The following is a 23,235-nucleotide window of genomic DNA, read 5'->3' as shown; positions in this document are numbered from 1 at the left end:
GTCGCACGCTGACCCCCTGTGCCGGATCGCTGGATCCGTCGCTGACCCCCTGTGCCGGAACGCTGGGTCGCACGCTGACCCCCCTGTGCCGGATCGCTGGATCCGTCGCTGACCCCCTGTGCCTGCTCTCTGGGTCGCACGCTGACCCCCTGTTCCGGATCCGTTGCTGACCCCGTGCCGGAACGCTGGGTCGCACGCTGACCCCCCCTGTGCCGGATCGCTGGATCCGTCGCTGACCCCCTGTGCCTGATCGCTGGGTCGCACGCTGACCCCCTGTGCCGGATCGCTGGGTCGCACGCTGACCCCCTGTGCTGGATCCGTCGCTGACCCCCTGTGCCGGAACGCTGGGTCGCACGCTGACCCCCCTGTGCCGGATTGCTGGGTCGCACGCTGACCCCCTGTGCCGGATCGCTGGATCTGTCGCTGACCCCCTGTGCCGGAACGCTGGGTCGCACGCTGACCCCCCTGTGCCGGATCGCTGGATCCGTCGCTGACCCCCTGTGCCTGCTCTCTGGGTCGCACGCTGACCCCCTGTTCCGGATCCGTTGCTGACCCCGTGCCGGAACGCTGGGTCGCACGCTGACCCCCCCTGTGCCGGATCGCTGGATCCGTCGCTGACCCCCTGTGCCGGATCGCTGGGTCGCACGCTGACCCCCTGTGCCGGATCGCTGGATCCTTTGCTGACCCCCTGTGCCGGATCGCTGGGTCGCACGCTGACCCCCTGTGATCTGAGGCTAGCTCCGGATTCCATTAGATTAGCAGGGTTCCCCACCTCCAGTCCTCAAGGCCCACCAACAGATCATGTTTTCAGGATTCCCCTTGTATTGTACAGGTGAAGCAATTATCACCTGAGCAATACTAAGGAAATCCTGAAAACATGACCTGTTGGTGGGCCTTGAGGAATGGAGGTGGGGAACCCTGGATTAGAGCTCCGATAGTCTAAAATCAAACTGAACGTCCGCCGGGATGTGACCAATCAGCGCCGAGCTCAGGTGCTTTGTGCCCAATGAGCGGTGAGCAGGAGGAGCTCATTGTGACGTCACTCCTGGGTCCGCTCACTCTGCGCTCCGTGTGTCCGGCTGTCTGTGCGCTGCTCGCAGGTTTCGGGGTACATGGAGTCCGCCGCCGGCACACACGGGCTGCCCCGCGCCTTCCTCCACAGCATGCGCACCCTGTATGACATCCTGGACGATGAGCGCCGGGGGTACGTGCATATCCGGGAGATAGAGAGCCGCTGGCGGGGGGCGGACACCCGAGCGCTGCCCCCCGGGGTGCTGCTGTGCCTCAGGGAGGTGGCGCCCCCCGATGGCTACCTGACTTTCGATCGGTTTGTTCATGGTCTCCGGACTTCAATGCTGAACTCCCAGAATCGGGAGAACTACCAGGCGGGGGCGCCCAGAGTTCCTGGAAAAGTGGGGTACAGCTGCAAACCCCAACCCCTGGGGGTGCGGTACATGAACGGCACCAGGCCCGGGGCAGAGGCGCTGCCCACCTGCAGGAGTGTGGAGCCGGAGCGAGCACCGAGGCGAGGTAATGGGGGGGCACGTAGGGCTCAGGAGGTCTGCATCATTGGGAGACAGGACACCAGATAACAAGCTCAGCTCTGCTACATCGGCACAGCAGATCCTGGATCTCCAGCTCCCTCTGCACGGGCTGTGTTCTGTTCATGATGGAAGAAGCTGGGGGACAACTTCTGGAGACCCCGTAATGGCAGCCATATTGGTTGTCACCCAGCTTTTCCAAGAACACAGCTGTGTTGTTTTTAAACAAACAGTACCAATTACAGCACCCATGTGTCATGGGGGGGGCGCTTTCATTCACTACACTCGGTGTCCCAAGTTGAAAGCCCCCCCCCCCCATGGTGTCATTACTGGTTATTGCTCACAGGAATGCTGCACATGTCCTTTATGCTGCAATGTTTGCACAGCCGCAGGTGGAAGTCCTCACACCCCACAACTTGTCCTATTCCCAGGATCCATCTTATTCTGTAATGTGTGTTTCTCCAGTCACATCCAGAGCTGTATTCACAATTCTGCATGCTGCTGCGCTTCCCTCTCTGTGCAGAGTTAAATCTGAATGCAGCTTTGAATGTGACTTGAGAACAAGACTCTGGCTTAGTACTAGACAACTATCAAGGCTTTCCTAGTGGTTGGCCTGAATGTGTTGTAAAGCTTTGCAGTGACCACCTTGCATATATCTCTGCACCCATGTGTATATTTCCACAATGATCATACTCTGCCTAGAGTGTAGGAATGTGTGGCCGGGTGGTGACCACCTTGGGAATGTAAAGTGCGATTACTCTGCGTATAATCGCTTCCCAGGCCACACTTCCCTGCTTGTCAGGTTTGGACCTGCTCGCACGCTTGTGTTACTAGAGATTCCTTATAGCTGGGGTGGCTCCTCGTGGAAGTGCAGAGCCCCACCACTGCCGGCAGCCAGTCCATTGGGGATATTGGATTTCTCTTTGAGAGGGGACGGTAATTCCATTCCCTTGACAAGCAGAGATCTTGAGAATGTATACTAGAAAATTGAGGAACTTTTCTATGATTAAAGGGGTCCTCTCGTTTTATTAAGTGACAGCATTTCATCACCTGTTAAAGGGAATGTCACCCCATTTTCGGCCTATGAGCTTCGGCCACCGCCATCAGGGGCTTATCTACTGCATTCTGCTTTTTTACACAAGGGATAAGCATTCATGATTCCTAAGCATATTATGCACGTCCCGGCGCCCTGGTAGAAGCTCCGCTCTGGAGTCTGGGAATTTACTCTTCTTTAATATATTCATTAGAAGCAGGTGTCTAATTCAATTACTCAAAGTTTCAGGGTCATGTGGACCCCATTCTACCTACGCCGCCCTCCATATGGGATTGCTTCAGAGCTGCACCATAAATTTGTTGTATTTCACAGTTCTTCTATAACTCCCATCATGAATGTTGACTTCAGAGTCATCTGGTAGTTATGGTAAATGTCTCCCCTGTTGTATCTGGAAGGGTCCATGGTCACCTGGACTCGGTGTGAACTGTTTGTGATCATTGACTTCTCATTTGTATCGCCACCAGGAGAAGAAGTGAAGCCCATGTGTAGGTCCCACAGTGATTCAACAAGTCAAGGCCTAGGGGACCAGTGCCGGCACCAGCGCAGGCACGGCGAGCACCGACGACACACAATCACTAATGGGGTGGATTACAGCGTGGTAAGGGTTCCCGACAGTCGGTCATATCCCCCCAGGGTAGTGCTTGGAGAGAAGACAGTTGTACCTTCCCTGCAATGACTGTAACGTGGGAGGGGGCGCTCCACAAGGTGGCAATGTAAGGTGACATTAAAGATCAGGAGATCTTAGGTCCTAAGTGACATTTACAGAAAACTCTCCTTGGTGACCGCTGCAGTTATTAGCAGTGAGAACCTGGGATGTCAGGGTTTACCACAGAATTTCAGTAATCGGATGATGACTATTTTTCCAGTCCTGTAGATGTAGTGCCAGCTCTTGGTGAATGGGCAGCACTGGGTATACTGGAAGGCTGCTAATAATGCCAAGCTAGCATAATTTGGGCCAATCGCTTGCACTCGTTTTGACTCTTAATGTTTTGTAGACATGCCCTAAACTAATTTAAGTTTCAGAATACCCACCCACCATCCGGGCACTGAGATCACACGGGCCACAAGCATTAATTTTTTTTTCTCATTTCATTGTTGCTTGTAGCCCACGTGGTACATACAGGATCCCAAAGCTGAGCAGTCTCTAATGATGGATCTGTCTGTCTACAGCTAAAGAGGATGAAGGAGATGGAACATGAGAAGGATCTTCTGCTCCAAGGACTGGAGCTGGTGGATCGAGCACGGGAGTGGTACCTCCAGCAGATCCATAATGTGCAGGAACAGCAGAGGAACCTGGGAAAAACAGTAGGCATCACAAGGTGGCATTACAGGGTATACTACCAGCCTCAGAGTCATGGCATCTAGCGGGCTATGCGATTCTGCTGCGCTGGTGGCACCATTTTCATCCTTTGAAGTACTTCTGTTTAAGACAACCTGACAACTGATAGTGGTCTGATCCATGGGAGAGATGGATCACATGCTGGTTGCATGGTTTCAGCCATATATGCTTTGAAATATTCAGGTGTTTCAGAGAAAAACTGCTTAATAGCTGCCAGGCACAGAGCTGCACGAGAGATTAGTCAGACAGGGGGGTCCTGGCGGCTTCTTCCCGCCGCTCCCCTTGAGTGATCAGTCTCTCCTTATACAGGCACGTAGGGAGAGGCTTACCATTAGGCTATGTGCGGATTCTGCTGCGGATCCACAGCGGATTTGGCCCTGCGGATCCGCAGCAGAACTGCAGGTGATGTACAGTACCATTCTAGCCTATGGAAAATTGAAACCGCTGTGCAGACGGTGCGGAATTTTCCGTGCAGTTTTGCTGCGGTTTCAAATCCGCAGAAAGAGTGGACATGTCATTCTTTTCTGTGGATTGCGCTGCGGTTTGCCATCTCCATTGTGGAGGTGAGAAATCGCAGGTCTTTCGACCTGCAGATTGTGCAAAATCCGCATGTGAATCCGCACCGTGTGCGCACAGCCTTAGAGGGAAGTGGCAGCTTTTAAACTGTTTTTCTCTGAAATCGTACAGCCAGTGTCTGATACATTCTGCCTGAGCCACAGATCAGCTTTCGGGTTGTCTTTAATATGTGACTTTTTCCAGTCCTTGTGCCTTGCTGTTTGGCACTACATTTACTTTTCCATCAGCCTCAGGTTATACGAGTTTTCGTCTGTCCCATATTCCCATATCTAATATTGTGCTGCTATAAGTCGCCTCCCTTGATGAGAGGACTAAAGGGGTATTCCTAGAGTAGATATCCCCCAAACATTGGGACCCCCAGCGACCCTGCGTATGCAACTTGACCTCCATTCTTTGTCAGTGGGACTGCCGGGAAAAAAACAAGTACAGCGCTCTGCTATTTTCGGGCGGTTTATAGACTATGAATGGAGCAGGAGTGTGTGCACCTCTGCTCCATTCTAAATGGGGCTCTTGAAAACCCGATTCTTGGTATCGAGCACTCTTGTCAGAATCACTAAGGCTAATTTCACAATAGCGTTTTTTTGCGCAGCGCATTGTGCGCAATAGCAACGCATCATGTGTTTGGGTTTTTTATGTGTATTCGTTCTCTAGGGGTTAAAACCAGTGTCCACACTTTTACGTAAAAAAACGCATGCGCAAGAAATTGCAGACGAACGCATGTCCGTGCCCACGCCTGCGTTCCATAGACTGTAATGCGTTATTTTGTCGCATTCCGTGCGCAAGCGGTTTTGTTTTGTTTTTTTTTTTGTTTGTTTTTTTGTTTTTGTTTTTTTTTTATGCCTTTCGTCGGATCCAAAAATGCAACAGGTTGCGTCTGGCGCGCCTAGGCACACACCTTGAAAAAACGCATGCGCACGAAAATGCATACGAATGCATGTAAATGCAAGACCATGCGCACGCCATGTTAAACATAGGTACACGTGATGCATGCGCATGGACGCGCACGATACTCTGCGCAAAAAAAAAACGCTAATGTGAAACCAGCCTAAGGGCCCCGTCACACATAGCGACGCACCAGCCATCCCGGCAACGATATGTCCTTGTCAGGATCGCTGGTGTGTCGCTACATGATCGCTGGTGAGCTGCTAAACAGACAGCTGCACCAGCCACACGTGGGTAACAAGCGACGCACGTCGCTTAGTTACCCACTGTGTGTACCTTAGTTACCAGCGCGCTGGTGGAGGGAGCTGGTAACCAAGGTACACATCGGGTTTCTAAGCGCTGTGTGCCGCTTAGAAACCCGATGTTTACCTTAGTTACCAGCGGCAGCTCACTGATCGCTGGTCTCCCGCCTGTCACACGCAGCGATGCATGCTGACCAGCGGGAGACCAGCGATCAAAAAAATGTCCTGGCCATTCCAGGACGGTCAGCGATACCCGGCAGGGGGGCCGGTCGCTGATAAGTGTCACACACAGCGATCTCGCTGGTGAGATTGCTGTTGCGTCACAAAACTTGTGACACAGCAGCGATCTCGCTAGCGAGATCGCTGCTATGTATGATGGGGGCTTAAGGGTCCAAGTAGTCAGACGTACCCCACCCCCAAAGATAAGCAAGTTATCTGCTATTCCTTTGAATTCTAGGAATATCCCTTGACTATTTCATTGGCCTATATTATTTATTTTATTTTTTTATTTTTTTTCTTCCAGGACCCCTTCAGCGAGGCACCCCTCAACCAACTGCTCCCCAAACTAAAAGATGTGAATCGATGTCTGAGCGAACTGGTGACTCCGTGCAAGGTGAGAGCACAAGGCTCAAGGGACAAAGAATAGAAGTCGTGTATCCCGTAGGTGAAGCAAGTTATTTTAAAGGGGTTGTCCACTATATTTAATGTAACAAATGGGCCCATGATGGTCTAGGTCAGGGGTGGGCAATTATTTTTCCCAGAGGGCCACATGAGAGACAATGACTGTTGTGGAGGGCTGAAGCAACAGGCTGAAATTAATTATGCTCAATATTAATATATTATAATTATTTTATATTATCACTTAATATTGAGTAGAATTAAGTATACTGACATTCCCTTATATATGGGGTGGGCCCCCACACGGCCTCCCTGTATATGGCTAAACATCCCATACACATATGAAAGAAGAAAAAACACCTACTCGCCTTGCTCCTGTGAACTAACCTCCAGCACTGTATTCACCTCTGTCTGCATCCCGAGGATGACAGCAGGACGTGGCAGAGGCCATGGTGCTGCCCATGGGTCACTGTTTTCAGCCCCTTGGCTGTCTCAGTCTGCAGGTCGGAATGGAACAGCTAGAGGATCAGTTGTGGCCTGCAGGTCGCACTTTGCCCAGCTCTGGTCTAGGTTTCTGTGCTCTTTAGTCCAGTGGAAACCTGACATGATCACTGTAGTGTTGATATTCCATCAGTTTTCTTGTAAAACCACTATTGCTCACTACAGATCACGGCAGAATGAAAGCTGCTGCACAACTGCTTTAAGGCTCTCTTCACATGAGCTTTTTCTGTCTTTGCAAGAGCTGAGTAATTCCCACTTTGCCTGCTATAACCGTTCCACAAGTGCTACACTGAGGTCTATGTAAGCTGGATGACTACTGGATCTCGGCAGTCAGGGACTTTTGCATCTGGAGGCCATTATGTAACAGTCTTCTATATCCTCATCAGGCCACCGTACACTGCACATCCTCCTCTTCCTCTGCGGCCCCCGCACCTCACGTCCCCGGACATCAGCAAGCAGTGAATATGCTGAAGGAACAGAACCGTCTACTCACAAAGGTGAGTGTGTGTCTACAGCAGAGGGTCTCCAAGACGTTGGGAGTGGTAGTTTCACAACGGCCCCAGTTTGGAAGTAGCTTGGTAAGAAAATTCTGGACCATTCTGGAAAATTCGGCACAATGCTGGATTGTGAATACCAACCACAAAAAAACACTGGGTGTCTATAGTCTCCCAAAAAAATGTAAACTTTTTTGTAAAACACCAATTTAAAAACATTTAGCAATCTAACAGTAACACGATGGTGGGCCACATAAGCGCGAGCATTGTTGGTCACGTATTATTAACCCCTTTACCCCAAGGGTGGTTTGCATGTTAATGACCGGGCCGATTTCTACAATTCTGACCACTGTCCATTTATGAGGTAATAACTCTGGAACGCTTCAATGGATCCCGGTGATTCTGAGATTGATTTCTCGTGACATATTGTACTTCATGATAGTGGTAACATTTCTTCGATGTGACTTGCGTTTTATTTAAGAAAGAAACCTGAAATTTGGCAAAACTTAAACAATTTTCAGACTTTGAATTTTCATGCTCTTAAATCGCAGAGATATGTCACACAAAATAGTTAATAAATAACATTTCCCACGTGTCTACATCAGCACAATTTTTGAACCAAATTTCTTTTTTTTTGGTTAGGAAGATATAAGGGTTAAAATTTGACCAGCGACTTCTCATTTTTCCAACAAAATCTACAAAACCTTTTTTTAGGGACCACCTCACATTTGAAGTCACTTTGAGGGGTCTATATGGCAGAAAATACCCAAAAGTGACACCATGCAAAAAAACTGCACCCCTCAAGGTGCTCAAAACTGCATTCAAGGAGATTAGCCCTTCAGGTGCTTCACAGGAATTTTTGGAATGTGGAAACAAAAGTGAACATTAACTTTTTTTTTCACACAAAATTTACAATTTTTTTAAATTTATTTTGACAAGGGTAACAGGAAAAAATGGACCCCAAATTTTGTTGTGTAATTTCTCCTGAGTATGCCGATACGTCATATGAGGGAGAAAACCACTGTTTGGGCAGAGCTTGGAAAGGAAGGAGCGCCATTTGACTTTTTGCATGCAAAATTTGCTGGAACAATTGGCGGACACCGTGTTGCGTTTGAAGACCCTAAACAATGATAATCCCCCACAAGTGACACCATTTTGGAAACTAGACCTCTCAAAAAAACTGATCTAGATGTGTGATGTGCACATTGAAACTCTCAGGTGCTTTACAGAAGTTTATAACGTTGAGCAGTGAAAATGAAAAAAAATACAATTTTCCCCACAAATGTTTTGAGCCCCAAAAGTTGCATTTTCATAAAGCCAACATGAAAATTTGCATGACGCAATTTCTCCTGAGTACCCCGATACCCCATATGTAGGGGAATACTACTTTTGAGGCACAGTGCAAAGCTCAGAAGGGAAGAGGCGCCATATTGGAGTTCAGATTTTGCTGGAATGGTTTTAGGATGCCATGTCACATTGGCAGACCCCCTGAGGTGCCAGAACAACAGAAACCCCCTATATGTGAACTCATTTTACAAACTACACTCCCCAGTGAATTCATCTAGGGGTGCAGTGATCATATCGACACCAGATGTGCCTCAGAGTTTTATACCACTGAGCAGTGAAGAAAGAATATATTACATTTTTACCACCAAAATGTTTCAGCCCAAGTTTTTAATTTTTCTAAAGGCTAGTAGGAATTTTTTTTTTTTTTTTACAACAAACTGAGGTCCATTTTTTCCTGAGTGCACCAATACCCTACATGTAAACGGGAAATATTGTTTAGGCACAATGCAAAGCTCAGAACGCAAGGAGTGCTAGATTTTACTGTTATGGTTTGCAGGTGCCATGACTCACTGAGGGGGAGCCCATGAGGTGCCAAAACAACAGAATTCCCCCCCCCCCCCATATGTTAACCTAATTTTAGAAACTACACCTCTCAATGAATTCATCTAGGGGTGCAGTGATTGTATTGATACCACAGGTATGTTACAGAATTTTATACCATTGGGCACTACCTTTTTACCACAAAGATTTTGTTCTAGCCCAAGATCTTACTTTTTCACATAAGTGGGTAAAAATTGGCACTATAATTTGTCCCACATCTTCTACTGAACGTGGCAATACCCCATATGTGGCTGTACAGTGCTACTTAGCCATATGGAGAGACTCTGGAGGAACAGTGCTATTTGCCTCCTGGAGCGCAGATTTTCCTAGATCAATTTGTGAACTCCATATACAGAACCCCTAATTGCTAGAAGAGCAGAATTCCCCCTCAAGTGACCCCATTTTAGAAATTATACCCCTTAGGGAATTTATCTACAGGTGTAGTGACTATTTTGACTCCATGGGTCCTTCTTTTCAGAAGTGCGCAAAACTGTGGCCGACGGCACTTTTGTGCAATTCTAAACGACGGACACCGCCAGATCATAGGTCAGACGGCTGCCCCAGTGCCTCCATCTGCCTCATTATAGGGAATCTTCCAGCAGAGGTTCTGTCTGAATCGTATATTTCAGAGATTTACAAGGAAAAGCCTGGTGTAAGCGCTCAGCCCAGGAAAAATGTGTGCCGAGCCATACTGCGATCTTTGGGAGACAGAATGAAAAAATCAACAGCAGGTGAAGAATTGGTTTTATTTTGTTTTATGCCGTTCCTTATGCGGTATGTGATTAACGACTTTATTCTTCGGGTTGGTGCGATTACAGCGATACCAGATTGAGATCGGGTTTTTATGTTTGGCTGCTGTCACACACTATAAGACTCTTTTTGTGCAAAAAAAACTATTTTTTGCAATCACCATATTTTGAGAGCTATAATTTTTTTTCCATGTTTTGGCCCACAGAGTCATGTGTGGGCTTGATTTTTGCAGGACAAGTTGATATTTTTATTGGTACCATTTTCAGACACGTGACTTTTTTTTTTTTTTGATCGCTTTCTATTCCAATTCTTGAGAGGCAGAATGAACAAAACAGCAATTCAAGATTTTTTTTTTTTCTTTTTTGGTGTGGGGGGGGGTGTTTGTCATTGCACGTGTTAAAATTGATAATGCAGTTTTATTCTTTGAGTCAGTATGATTACAGCGATACCTCATTTGTTATGAATGGGTCACCGAAGAGAAAAAAGCAAAACAAGCTAAGTCACAGAAAACCAGAGGGTTGGTAACTATGCAGATCCCTGATCTTACCACACAACTAGCAGTAGCTGTGGAGCGTGCCTACGATATTCCTAGACGCCTTGTCACGGCCGGAGGACTACATAAGCCTAAAGCAAGAAAAGGGAAAACTAACTGCCCCAGAGCAGACCCCAAAGGAATAGCCCCCACACATGTATTGACGGTGAAACAAGATGAAGGCACAGACACAGGCAGGAAAATAGGCTGAGCAAATGATGGGGCCCAAACTAACTAGCCAGGAAAGAAAAGACACTGTCTGCAACCTGCAAAAAACCGTACAAAAATCATGTCCAACACTTCTGATAGTAAAATTAACCCTGAAGTCACTAGACTTCTCCCACTATATCAGCACTCTGAAATATTCTGAGACCGAGCAAAAAGAGACCGAACTAGTAAGGGACAAAAAAGCCAATTGGCAAAATACTGATAAATAATAGTGAAAATTCAGCACAACCCCCAGCAGGGGCTGGCTGACCACGCCAAAAAACTGAATAGACCAACAAAATCAAGTGTGAACATTAGCAGAAAAACTTGGCTTTAGATGACTGGAACAGAGCTGAAAACCAAGAGCTGACAAGCCAGAAGGAATCACCAGCAACTGAATAGGGCGTCGGCTGTCTTAAATCCAATCTGAGACTCCTGAGATCCAATCGTCATCCATTCTCAGGTGGCAATCTCCACTGATCAAATCAGCCTCTCTACCTCCTGTTACCACCAGAGGGAGTCTGGAAGGAGAACTCACAACTGGTGAACCAGAGAATGAACTCACAACACATTTATAGTTTTTCTCTAGTAACCCGTCCCACATCCTCCCCCTCAGTGTTCTTTCCTGTCCCTACTAGTGATGAAGAGGTCATCCATGGTGTGCTGTGCAGGCCAGTCACCGGGGAGAAACAGATTCAGGCCAGGGAGCAGACTTGCCTCTCCTCCCTGAACGCTGCTCCCATCTCCATTCTGGACTTGGGTAACCCTCCTCCAGTCCACACCTTTGGGTTAGGTCTGTGGGGGATTCTTTGGCTGGAGGCCTGTCTGAGCTCTGCAGCCCCCTCTCCTCCAGCGTTGTGGATCCAAAGCGAAGTTTTCCAGGTCTGAAGCTGGCAGCAGGATGTGATGTCACACACCGGCCGGCTTCAGCATACAGAGAGCATTCTTGAATTCCACACTGGAACACATAGGCAAATTACAGCACAGATGGTGTCGGTGGGCCTCTCCCCACCCCACACATGTACATCGGAGGGAAGAGGTCCTTAAATCTGAGGACAGGTGCTGGGGTCCGGTCGCCCATATAAGAGCCCCGGACAAGGAAGACATCTAAGGTAGGTCCACTGTGTGGTAAAACAGCATGGAGATGTCAGGTTCCTCTCGCTCTGCGTCTGCAGGTTCCAGTGAGTACTATGGCACGGGGTATCCATTCCCTGAGGGCAGATTTACAGTCTTATTATTCCTTCTCCCCTTTCTTGTAGGGGGACAAGGGACCTGCACCAGGAAGCAAGTCCAAGACTTCATGGAGATGTGCAATCTGTACAAAAAAGCTGGCCTCTTCGCATGAAAAGACATTATGCAAAGAGTGCACTGAGAAAGTCATCAAGGATGATTTGCTCTTCCCTGAAATTAAGGGCTTAATCCAACAGGAGATTAAATCCTCCCTGGTAGCCTTTTCCCTTTCTGCACCGTCTCCCAGTGTCCCTCCAGAAGCTAAAAGGAGGAAGCTTAATTTAAAGGAGGAAAGGGATGATCACTCTCGGGATGACAACTTCCATCCCAGACAAACCTCTGGAAGAAGGCGAATTAATCCTGGACCCAAAGGTCTCCCAACAGGAGAGATATTATTTCTCAGGGGATAGAGAGGAACTGACAGCAGTAAGGAAGACCATGGAGATTGAGGAGAAGACTGCCCAGATGGTACAGGAAGAAATGTTCAGGGGTCTCCGTTCTAGGAAAAAGGTATTTCCCATTCATAAAAACATCCGGGACCTGGTCCTAGAAGATTGGGAATCCCCGGAAAAGAGGCTGAACAGTCCAGGGGAGATGAAGGACAGGTTCCCTGTGGACGAAGAGACTGCATCGTACTGGTCAAATTCCGAAAGTCGACGTCCAGATTGCTTGGGTACCTAAAAAGACCACACTACCATTTGAGGATGCCTCACAGTTGAAGGACTCTCTGGAATGCAAGATGGATGGGCTGGTAAGGAAATCATGGGAAACATCGGCATCTTTACTGAATACCATCACCATATCTGTGTGGCCCGATCGATGTACCGCTGGCTGGGGCAGCTGGAGGAACACCTGTCCACAGGTCCTCCCAGTGAGGACATCCTAGTTTCTCTGCTTTTCCTCCAGAAGGCAACAAGGTTCCTAGCAGATGCCTCTGCAGAATCCGTGAGTGGCAGCAAGATCGTCAGGTTTGTCAAACTCTGTGGTGAGACAACCACTCTGGCTAAGATTTTGGATACACCTCAGTACAATATTAGTCAGAGAAGGAATAAAGATAATTTGCCTTATATCCTCCAGAAACAATAAAGACAATGCAACTCTCCATTCCATAGCTACAACGTAGCTATTAAAACGCCTATTATCCACAAAGGTAGTGTCACGCCGTTCTGTCTGTATATGCTTGTCGGCGTGACAATGCATGTTTTCTTTAACCCCTTACTCCTTTCCCCCTAATTGAGCTGGGATACTGCTGACTGTTACCTGTATGGAGCCTGCTCAGTTCCCTGCTCTGCTGCGTAGCTGCACATGTGTTGTTAGGTCTTTGCGCTGCTGCTTGACCATCCGCATGTGTGGTCCCTGGTTGCCGCTGTGGAAGCTGTCCGCCGGTTGCGAGGTCATTTGTAGCTAGTGCATGACTTTCCACGTGTCTTGGCTGGCAGCCATTGCCAGGTGCTCTAGGCTGCAGTTCCTGCACTGACTGTGCTGTAATCGGTTCTGTGTGTGCTTAGGGCGTGCGCAGCCACACCTTCCCTGCTTTTATCAGGGTTAGTGTGTGTACTTGAAATGCTGTCCCCAGCCAATTGCTGAGGGGCAGCTCCTTTATAAACTTACCTTGCCCTATGGGCGGGTCCAAAGCTACTCAACGCTCCTGGACTTTGCTATGTGTGTCTCGCGTCTGTGGACCTCGTCTGTCTCAGTTATGGTACCAAATTCCCTGCCTTGATTCCTGCTTTGTCCTGTTCCCTCGCCCTGCCCTGGAGGCGGTATATCTGGGCCTGAATCCATGATCCTGTACCAGTCCTGTACCTGACCCTGTCTAAATTCGCCCTGCCCTGGAGGCGGTGTATCCAGACTTGAATACTTGATCCTGTACCTGAACTGTCTGCTGTTATGTTCCTGGAATCCCTCTGTGTTTGGAGCCCTGCACCCAGTGACTGAAACTCTTGTAACCAGTGTTCCTGCTGAGCATCTACTATGCTGTGCTCTGACTACCATGCGGTGCTAGCTCCATGCAGGCCCAGCAATCCTGCGGTGTTAGCACCATCACGCTTGAGTTCCCTCCTAGGTCCGATGCCCGGAGCCTGACTACTGCTGCCTGGAGCTGGATGACTGCAGTGGTGCCTGTAGGTCGTGTTGGATGTCCAGAACCAAACGACTCCCGTCTGATGCTCGCCGGTGACTGATGTCCTGTGGGTGACCCTGATGTCCTGCCTGCGTCTGGATGACCTTGTGTATCCTGATGTCCTGACGACCTCGGGTGTCTTGGTTTTGTCTATGTACTGTGACTTTACTTTAAGTAAACTTTACTATATTTATACCTGAAGTTGTGTGGTGTCATCAAGTCCTACATGTCCTTGTCCACATGCTCAGCTGCCACAGAATCCCGGTCGCTGCCCTTCACTAGTTCGGGTAGGCCCGGGTCCCCCTCTGTGGTATAGGGTCCTCCGTCGGCATGGAGGCGCCTGCTGGGCCTCATCTGCGGTTGCAGTCGTGACAGGTAGTCTCCATAGTCAGGGAAAGGGAAAGAAATGGGACATTGCTCAAACCTGTTCCTTACAAAGAAACTAAACAGGTCCTATTGGGTTATAATCAATCTGAAACCCCAAATCGTTATGTAACATACAGAAGATTCAAGATGGAATCTGTCAGGTCCACAGTGCCTCTGATTGGGCAGGATTTCGGCATGGTGACAATAGACCTAAGGATGCATGTTATCACATCCCGATCCATCCAACTTACCGGAGATTCTTAAGATTTGCAATTGCCCAGGGAGAGCACAAAGGCCATTTTCAGTTCAATGTCCTCCCATTGTCTATCCTTGGCCCCACGGATCTTCAAAAAGATCATGTCAGAGGTCCGCACATATGCATAGTTCCATACCTCGCTGACCTCTTTTCAGTCCAATGCTACAGGAACATCTACAGATTACAACCCAAATCTTATCGTCTCTAGGCTGGATAGTGAACCTGAAAAAATCAGATATGGTTCCTGCAACAACAGACATTTTAGACTTGCACAGCCAAACATCTTTCCTGCCCAAAAACAGATCTCGTTAAATCAAAGATAAAGATACTACAGAGCAAGAAAGTGGTGGTGGACCATGTCGGTTGTCGGATCTATGGTAGCATGGGCACAAGCACACACCAGAACGCTTCAGACTCAAATACTGGCAAACTGGGATGGATCCCCAGAATCCTTGGACAAGAAGATCCGGATGTAAAGACCTCGTTAACATGGTGGCTAAGAACTTGAGCAGGGGGTTTCCCTGGATGAAAGACCCAACAATCACTATAAAAGTGGACGCCAGTGGGAAAGGATGAGGGGCCATAGTATCCCAACATGTATTGCGGGGATGCTGGTCAGACGAGATAAGCCAACAATCCTCAAACTTCAGAGACCTGAAGGCGGTAGAGGAGGTCCTCAAGACCGCAGTAACCCTAGTCCAGGATACCCATGTCAAAATATACTCAGACAACGTGACAACAGTTGCTCACATTCGTCATCAAGGAAGTACAAGACACGAGGACCTGAAGGCAATATCGGCCATAATATTCTCATGGTCCGAAGAACATCTCTCCCTGTCCGCTCTGCACATAAAGGGTGCTGTAAACATACAGGCCAATTTTCTGAACAGACAGAAATCCATCCAGGGGAATGGAGTCTAGATCCGAGCTCTTTCAGATACTGACCAGAAGGTGGGGCTATCCAGTGGTAGATCTACAGTTAGGTCCATATATATTTGTACAGAGACAACATTTTTCTAATTTTGGTTCTAGACATTACCACAATTAATTTTAAGCAAAACCATTCAGATGCAGTTGAATTTCAGGCTTTCATTTGAGGGTATCCACGTTATAATTGGATGAAGGGTTTAGGAGTTTCAGCTCCTTAATATGTGCCACCCTGTTTTTAAAGGGACCAAAAGTAATTGGACAGATTAAAAAATTGTAAATAAAATGTTTATTTCTTGTACTTGGTTGAAAACCCTTTGTTAGCAATGACTGCCTGAAGTCTTGAACTCATGGACATCACCAGACGCTGTGTTTCCTCCTTTGATGCTCTGCCAGGCCTTCACTGCGGTGGTTTTCAGTTGCTGTTTGTGGGCCTTTGTCTGAAGTTTAGTCTTTAACAAGTGAAATGCATGCTCAATTGGGTTTAGATCACGTGACTGACTTGGCCATTCAAGAATATTCCACTTCTTTGCTTTAATAAACTCCTGGGTTGCTTTGGCTTTGTTTTGGGTCATTGTCCATCTGTGCTATGAAACAACGACCAATCAGTTTGGCTGCATTTGGCTGGATCTGAGCACACAGTATGGCTCTGAATACCTCAGAATTCATTCGTCTGCTTCTGTCCTGTGTCACATCAATAAACACTAGTGACCCAGTGCCACTGGCAGCCATGCATGCCCAAGCCATCACACTGCCTCCGCCGTGTTTTACAGATGTGGTATGCTTTGGATCACGAGCTGTACCACGCCTTCGCCATACTTTTCTCTTTCCATCATTCTGGTAGAGGTTGATCTTGGTTTCATCTGTCCAAAGAATGTTCTTCCAGAACTGTGCTGGCTTTTTTAGATGTGTGGTTGTTTTTTTTTTTTTTTTTTGCAAAGTCCAGTCTAGACTTTTTATTCTTGATGCTTATGAGTGGCTCGCACCGTGCAGTGTACCCTCTGTATTTACTTTCATGCAGTCTTCTCTTTATTGTAGATTTGGATATAGATACGCCTACCTCCTGGAGAGTGTTGTTCACTTGGTTGGCTGTTGTGAAGGGGTTTCTCTTCACCATGGAGACTATTCTGCGATCATTCACCGCTGTTGTCTTCCGTGGACGCCCAGGTCTTTTTGCATTGATGAGTTCACCAGTGCTTGCTTTCTTTCTCAGGATGTACCAAACTGTAGATTTTGCCACTCCTATTGTTGTAGCAATTTCTCGGATGGGTTTTTTTTCTGTTTTTGCAGCTTAAGGATGGCTTGTTTCACCTACATGGAGAGCTCCTTTGACCACATGTTTCCTTCACAGCAAAACCTTCCAAATGCAAGCACCACACCTCAAATCAACTCCAGGCCTTTCATCTGCTTAATTGAGTGACCTAACTAAGGGATTGCCCACACCTGTCCATGAAATAGCCTTGGAGTCAATTGTCCAATTACTTTTGATCCCTTTAAACAGGGTGGCACATGTTAAGGAGCTGAAACTCCTAAACCCGTCATCCAATTTTAATGTGGATACCCTCAAATGAAAGCTGAAAGTCAACTTCAACTGCATCTGAATTGTTTTGTTTAAAATTCATTGTGGTAATGTCTAGAACCAAAATTAGAAAAATGTTGTCTGTGTGTGTGTATATATATATATATATATATATATATATATATATATATATATATATATATATATATATATATATTATACGTAACTGTAATTGCAAGTGGACGGAACGCAAAGTGGATCAATATTATTTGCTAAATCCAGACGATCCATGCTTAAGTGTACATGTGTTAGCCCACCCATGGACATTCAGACTGACCTATGCCTTCCCTCCATTACCAATCCTGCCAAGTGTTCTACAAAAGATAAGAGTGGAAAAGGTCAAGGTGATCTTGGTAGCACCATTCTGGCCCAAAAGAAGCTGGTTCAGGACCCTTGCTAACCTAAGGATAGAAGGACCGGTAGAGCTACCCTCGGTTAAAAACCTCCTCCACCAGGAGCCAATATTTCATCCCAATCCCGAGAGGTTGCATCTGAAGGCCTGGCTTCTGAGTTCTCAATCCTGAAGTCCAGAGGATTGTCGGAAAGGGTCATTAGGACACTGCAGAAAAGCCAAAAGGTAGTAACAGACTATGTACCAGAATATATGGAAGACCTTTTTCTCATGGAGTGCACCCAAACAACCTAACCCACACCAGCCAAATGTAGCTCGGATCCTGGATTTTCTGCAAGAAGGGCTAGAGACCTATCACCTTCAAAGTCCAGGTGGCAGCCCTAAGCTCCTTATTTTGACCAGACGTTAGCTGACCATCGATGGATTAGGTTTGACAGCAGCATCTCGCATACGTCCAAGAGCTACGAACTTAGTTCCGTCAATGTGGTTTTGAAGGGCCTCGCACTACCACCTTTTGAGCCCTTGTCATCTATAGATGTAGACTGACTCTACTGGAAAGCATCCTTCCTGGTAGCAATAATTACAGCCAGGAGAGTGGGAGAATTACAAGCTCTCTCGATCAACAAACCCTACATGAAGATCTTGCAGGACCGACTTCTGTGATTTTTGGATCTGTCATTTCTTCCCAAAGTCGTCTGAGGAGAATTCTTCCCTCCTTCTATCAAGAGCAGGGAAATAAGTAAGAACAGCAGTTCCACACTTTGGACGTTTGGAGAACGGTACTCATTGCCTTCAGGTGACAGAAAAAACTAGGAAGGACCAAAGCCTGTTTGTTCACCTTTGAGGCCAAAATAAGGGGAAGACTTCCAGATCCACGATCGCCAACTGGATCAAGAGAACAATGAGTCATATCATGTCCAAGGCCTTCCAACCACCAGAGAAATTTAGGGCTCACTCTACCAGAGCAACACCTGTCTCCTGGGCCGAGGAAAGCCAGTGCTTCCATCAAGCAGATATGCAGAGCTGCTACCTGGTCCTCGGTCCATATGTTCTCCAAGCATTACAGGCTAGACCTGATGTCAGAAGAGGATTTGGCCTTCGGGAGAAAAGTCCTCGGAGCTATAGTCCCTTCCTAAACATTACTCTAGAATACTGCTCCAGTTGTGCTGTCATGGGGGGGGGTTACTAGAGAAAAAAGAATCAGAATTACCAGTAATTCGGTTTCTAGTAACCCACCATGACAGCATGGGTAATCTCCTCCCTTTTGCTTAATTTTCGTTCTTTAAAGAGAATATAATTGAAGCATTCCTTCTCCTGTTGTCCTCTTATAATAACACTGAGGGGGAGGATGTGGGAGGGGTTATTTAACCTCTTTGGCATTTCCTATCCCTATTAGGAAAAAGGTAACATCCTCCAAATGTGCTGTCGTTGTGGGTTACTAGAAACCGAATTTCTGGTAAGTCTAATTCTTGTTTTATTTTTGTACTTTTACACAAACTATTTTTATAGAAAAAAATAATTTTTGCATTGCTTAATTCTGAGAGCTATAACTTATTTTTCCGCTGATGGAGCTGTATGCCGGCTTTTTTTAGTGCTTTTATTGTTTTAAAAATTTGCATGAAAAAATATATATTTTATGGGTACAATATCTTTTGATATATAATATACTTTACAATTAGTTTAAAACATTTTTTTTTTTTTTGTCCCACTATGGGACTATTAAGTTTTTGCAGGCTGATCGCTTGTATAGCATGGGGATGCAGCAGTATCTCTATGCTGTGCAAACTCTGCTCTGCACTGACAGTTGCTTATCATGCTCTGAGCATGATCTAGCAACTAATACTAGCTTTCGTGACTTGGATCACCATGGCAACAATTAGGACACCACAGTGTCTCCAATCTTAAGACAGAGGAGCTGTCCTCCCTCTGCCTGCTCCCAGAATGCTGCGATCGAGTTTGTGTCGACTTAGTGCCAGGTGTCAATTGTCAGAATCTGCTGACACTCGTGGCGGTCATGTGTGCGTTCTCACCCTGTGTGTGCGCTTGATTGCGTGGATGTAATCCGTCCCGCGTCCATAAGTACCGGATGTGACGGATCGCACAGGGGAAGGGGGTGTCGACTTCGCTCACCTTGGGGGAGGGGAGAGAAGGATTAGGCAGGGATTGGCTCTCTGACACCACCACTTGCCCCAGGTCAGTCAGGGAACTGCACCGAGGGCAGATAGTAGCAGGAAAAGCTTCCCTTTTAGGTTGTGTTAATGAGGCTCTCCCAGTGAGGGAGGTATATATCACCAGCCCAGGCTGGGGAGATATAATAAAATATATCTATCTATAATACAAATATACAAACCTCTCGGCCGTCACTGCCAGAGTTCCTCACTAAAACAGTGTGATTTGCTGCCACCAGTTCCTCATTCGAAATAAGCGCTGGCCGACAGCAGGCTTATATCGGGTCAGAAACCAACATGGGTAGCGTATAATCAACTGTGTGCAGACGTGAGGATTCATGTATCAAGGTAAAAGATCAGCCCAAGATTAACTTTATATTTAATCACCGAGAAGGCGCACTAGAAATATACAGGTATATATTTACAAGAACAATATACCAGGTATACAGTCAGGAGTGTAGTACAAGGAATAGGGTATAGATAGGTTGCAATTTGTGTTCTGTAGCATGTGACCACAGGGAGGCGCTGATGGATCACGGGTCCATGCTAGTGGAGGGGGGCTGAGTGGTCTGAATGGGGAATTCCATCAGAAAACAAAATATCATTTTCCCATATATCACCCCAGGGCACAGGGACATATTATTACGGACCACATCGGAAAAGGGTTAAAACTTGAAAAAACTGTCTAGAAATTATTTAAATTGCTACATAAGACAAACACAAGGGCTATTTGGCTTCATATATGTTCTGCATAATGCAGGTTGATGGCCTGTTCATGATTTTTTTATAAGAAACCCTGTGTATTAGGAAATTACCAAAAATAAATAGCTTACATAAAGCTGAAAACTCTCACCCCTTGCTTCATCAGGGGACATATAGGCGTTCACAGCAGATAAAAAAAAAAATCTGATGGTTTGCAATATCCCATAATCTTGCATCCCAGTTACAATTACGTGAATTTATAACAATTACTACAAATTGGTAAGTGTCCATCTCTAATCTCTTTTGTGATGTCCAGGAAGTGTCGGACAAGAGTGAGCGCATCACCCAACTGGAGCAGGAGAAATCTGCATTGATCAAACAGCTGTTCGAGGCTCGGGCCCGAAATAATCAGGAAACGAATGCCATGGACTCCACCTTTATATAGCTGGACTGAATCCTTACATATCCTGTAGGCCTTTTGGGCAACTGGCACCGTGGCAGAAGCAACAATGGCAAGTATTCGGCGGTGGTAAATTGTTCTTACGGTACATAGGTGACTGATGGCAGATACTTGGCATTTATGCGCCAAAGGACTTAATATTCGATGAAACACTCCTAGCAGCTAATGAGATTTTGTTAATGTTTTATTCTCCTTTGGCCTGCGTGAGATTTTATTTGTAATGTTTACAGCCTTAAATGCAGACAGACTTAAACTGTTTACAACGACTTTAGAGGATAATAAACCATGCAAGACAAAACAGAAAGTCGCTCGATTGCCAGTAACAAATGCGCTGGTAATGCAACTCTACCACAGGGTGGCAGCAGAGTTCACCCAGCACTTTTCATGGGGCGAGTCCACGCTGCACTCCGACCCTACGTGATGCTCCACGGGGACAATTTTCTTGTGTTTTATGAATATTTAAGCTCCTGCTTTTTTATGTCACGCTTCACTTGTAATGAAGGTACTCTTGTTTAAGAATTGGACTTGTTAAAACAATTTTATGCACAAGTGAATGATTATTTTACTGAATTAGACTGTACAGGTTACTTTTCCTGCAGTTTGACTTGTATCTCAGAAGATAAATCAAAATCGTCAATGTCATGAAAAATTCACAAAAGCAAATTCAGATTTTCCTTCCCCCCCCCCCCCCCCCCTCTCAAATAAGATATATTTTGCACACTTTTTTAATGGAATATATCGACTCAATCGTGTGTCATTTCAGTGCAATCAATTCTGTTAACAGCAGCACAGTGTATTTAAGGTGTTCCTTAGGGCCAGTACTGCTGATTTCCATCACATGTCGTTGTCTCTGAAGATATGACCTCTGGTCTCAGTCCTCTGTACCCTATTGGCCTGATGCCCTGGATGACCGCTGCCTGCTCCCTTGTCTTTCATTTGTTCTATTGGGCTATTCTACTGAATCTGCTTCTTCCAGGCCTGAAATGGCTGATAACAGGGAGCAACATCCAGGATAGAAATGTACAGCAGAGGACCGAGACAGACCATTTCATGATAAATATACTTTGGCTCCTGCACTATATTTTTGGTGGATGTTCTTCAAGCCATCTGGTTCCCCACACTGCTTCCAGCACTGACTGCTCTGGTACTGGAGACCTCACCGGAAACCGGTTCATGTCCTGATGGTATGGCAGTCGTAACGTGACCATTGAAGCCAGGTAAACAAAGCCCTGTCATTTTTTATGTATTTTTAAATCATTAGGTTATATTGTCTCTACTACCCCAAAAATCCTAAAATTTATCCACACTACCTTCCATAGAAAGGGTATATTATGCATATTGTACAATGATGCCACTAACATTGGTGAGTTACCAGACCTCTGCAGCTGCATATAGCGCCTGTATCAACCCCTATCCATTGTAGGGAAAGTTATTCCATTGATGACCTCCAGAGGTCGCTCTGATTTTATGCAGAACGAGAAGAATTTGGAAACTTCTTGTTTTTGCTTCATTTCTGTGCTGGAAACAATGCTTTTTCTATTTTATACATTGTCAAATTAAATCTTATTATATACATTACAGACCAAAAGTTTGGACACACTTCTCATTCAAAGAGTTTTCTTTATTTTCATGACTATGAAAATTGTAGTTTCACTCTGAAGGCATCAAAACTATGAATTAACACATGTGGCATTATATAATTAACAAAAAAGTGTGAAACAACTGAAAATATGCCTTATATTCTAGGTTCTTCAATGTAGCCACCTTTTGTTTTGATTACTGTTTGCACACTCTTGGCATTCTCTTGAGGAGCTTCAAGAGGTAGTCACCGGAAATGGTTTTCACTTCACAGGTGTGCCCTGTCAGGTTTGATAAGTGGGATTTCTTGCCTTATAAATGGGGTTGGGACCATCAGTTGTGTTGTGCAGAAGTTTGGTGGATACACAGCTGATAGTCCTACTGAATAGACTGTTAGCTGCTTTTTTCTTACCATAATACAAATTCTAAGTAAAGAAAAACGAGTGGCCATCATTACTTTAAGAAATGAAGGTCAGTCGGTCCGAAAAATTGGGAAAACTTTGAAAGTGTCCCCAAGTGCAGTGGCAAAAACCAGCAAGCGCTACAAAGAAACTGGCTCACATGAGAACCGCCCCAGGAAAGGAAGACCAAGAGTCACCTCTGCTGCGGAGGATAAGTTCATCCAAGTCACCAGCCTCAGAAATCGCAGGTTAACAGCAGCTCGGATTAGAGACCAGGTCAATGCCACACAGAGATCAAGCAGCAGACACATCTCTACAACAACTGTTAAGGCCTGTTTCACACTTCCGTTTTTTCAAATCCGTCAAAATCCGTTGTTTTCCGTAAAAAAACGGATCTGCCATTTTTTGCAG

The 23,235-nt window shown here is 46.3% G+C and overlaps 1 protein-coding gene across 1 annotated transcript; it reads left to right on the top strand.

Moving 5' to 3' along the window:
- Positions 1 to 1,016: 1,016 nt before the first annotated feature.
- On the top strand, positions 1,017 to 21,860 carry SAPCD2 (suppressor APC domain containing 2). Its single transcript, XM_073556038.1, has 6 exons — positions 1,017 to 1,530; positions 3,060 to 3,193; positions 3,766 to 3,900; positions 6,218 to 6,307; positions 7,200 to 7,310; positions 20,702 to 21,860. The coding sequence occupies exons 1-6, from the start codon at positions 1,113 to 1,115 to the stop codon at positions 20,828 to 20,830; spliced, it is 1,017 nt and encodes a 338-aa protein (XP_073412139.1). The 5' UTR covers positions 1,017 to 1,112; the 3' UTR covers positions 20,831 to 21,860.
- Positions 21,861 to 23,235: the final 1,375 nt, after the last annotated feature.

Source organism: Dendrobates tinctorius, unplaced genomic scaffold, assembly GCF_039654945.1.
Source record: "Dendrobates tinctorius isolate UK_male_01 unplaced genomic scaffold, ASM3965494v1 ptg000231l, whole genome shotgun sequence".
In the NCBI taxonomy this organism is placed as follows: Eukaryota; Metazoa; Chordata; class Amphibia; order Anura; family Dendrobatidae; genus Dendrobates; species Dendrobates tinctorius.
This window is presented reverse-complemented; position numbering and strand designations above follow the sequence as displayed.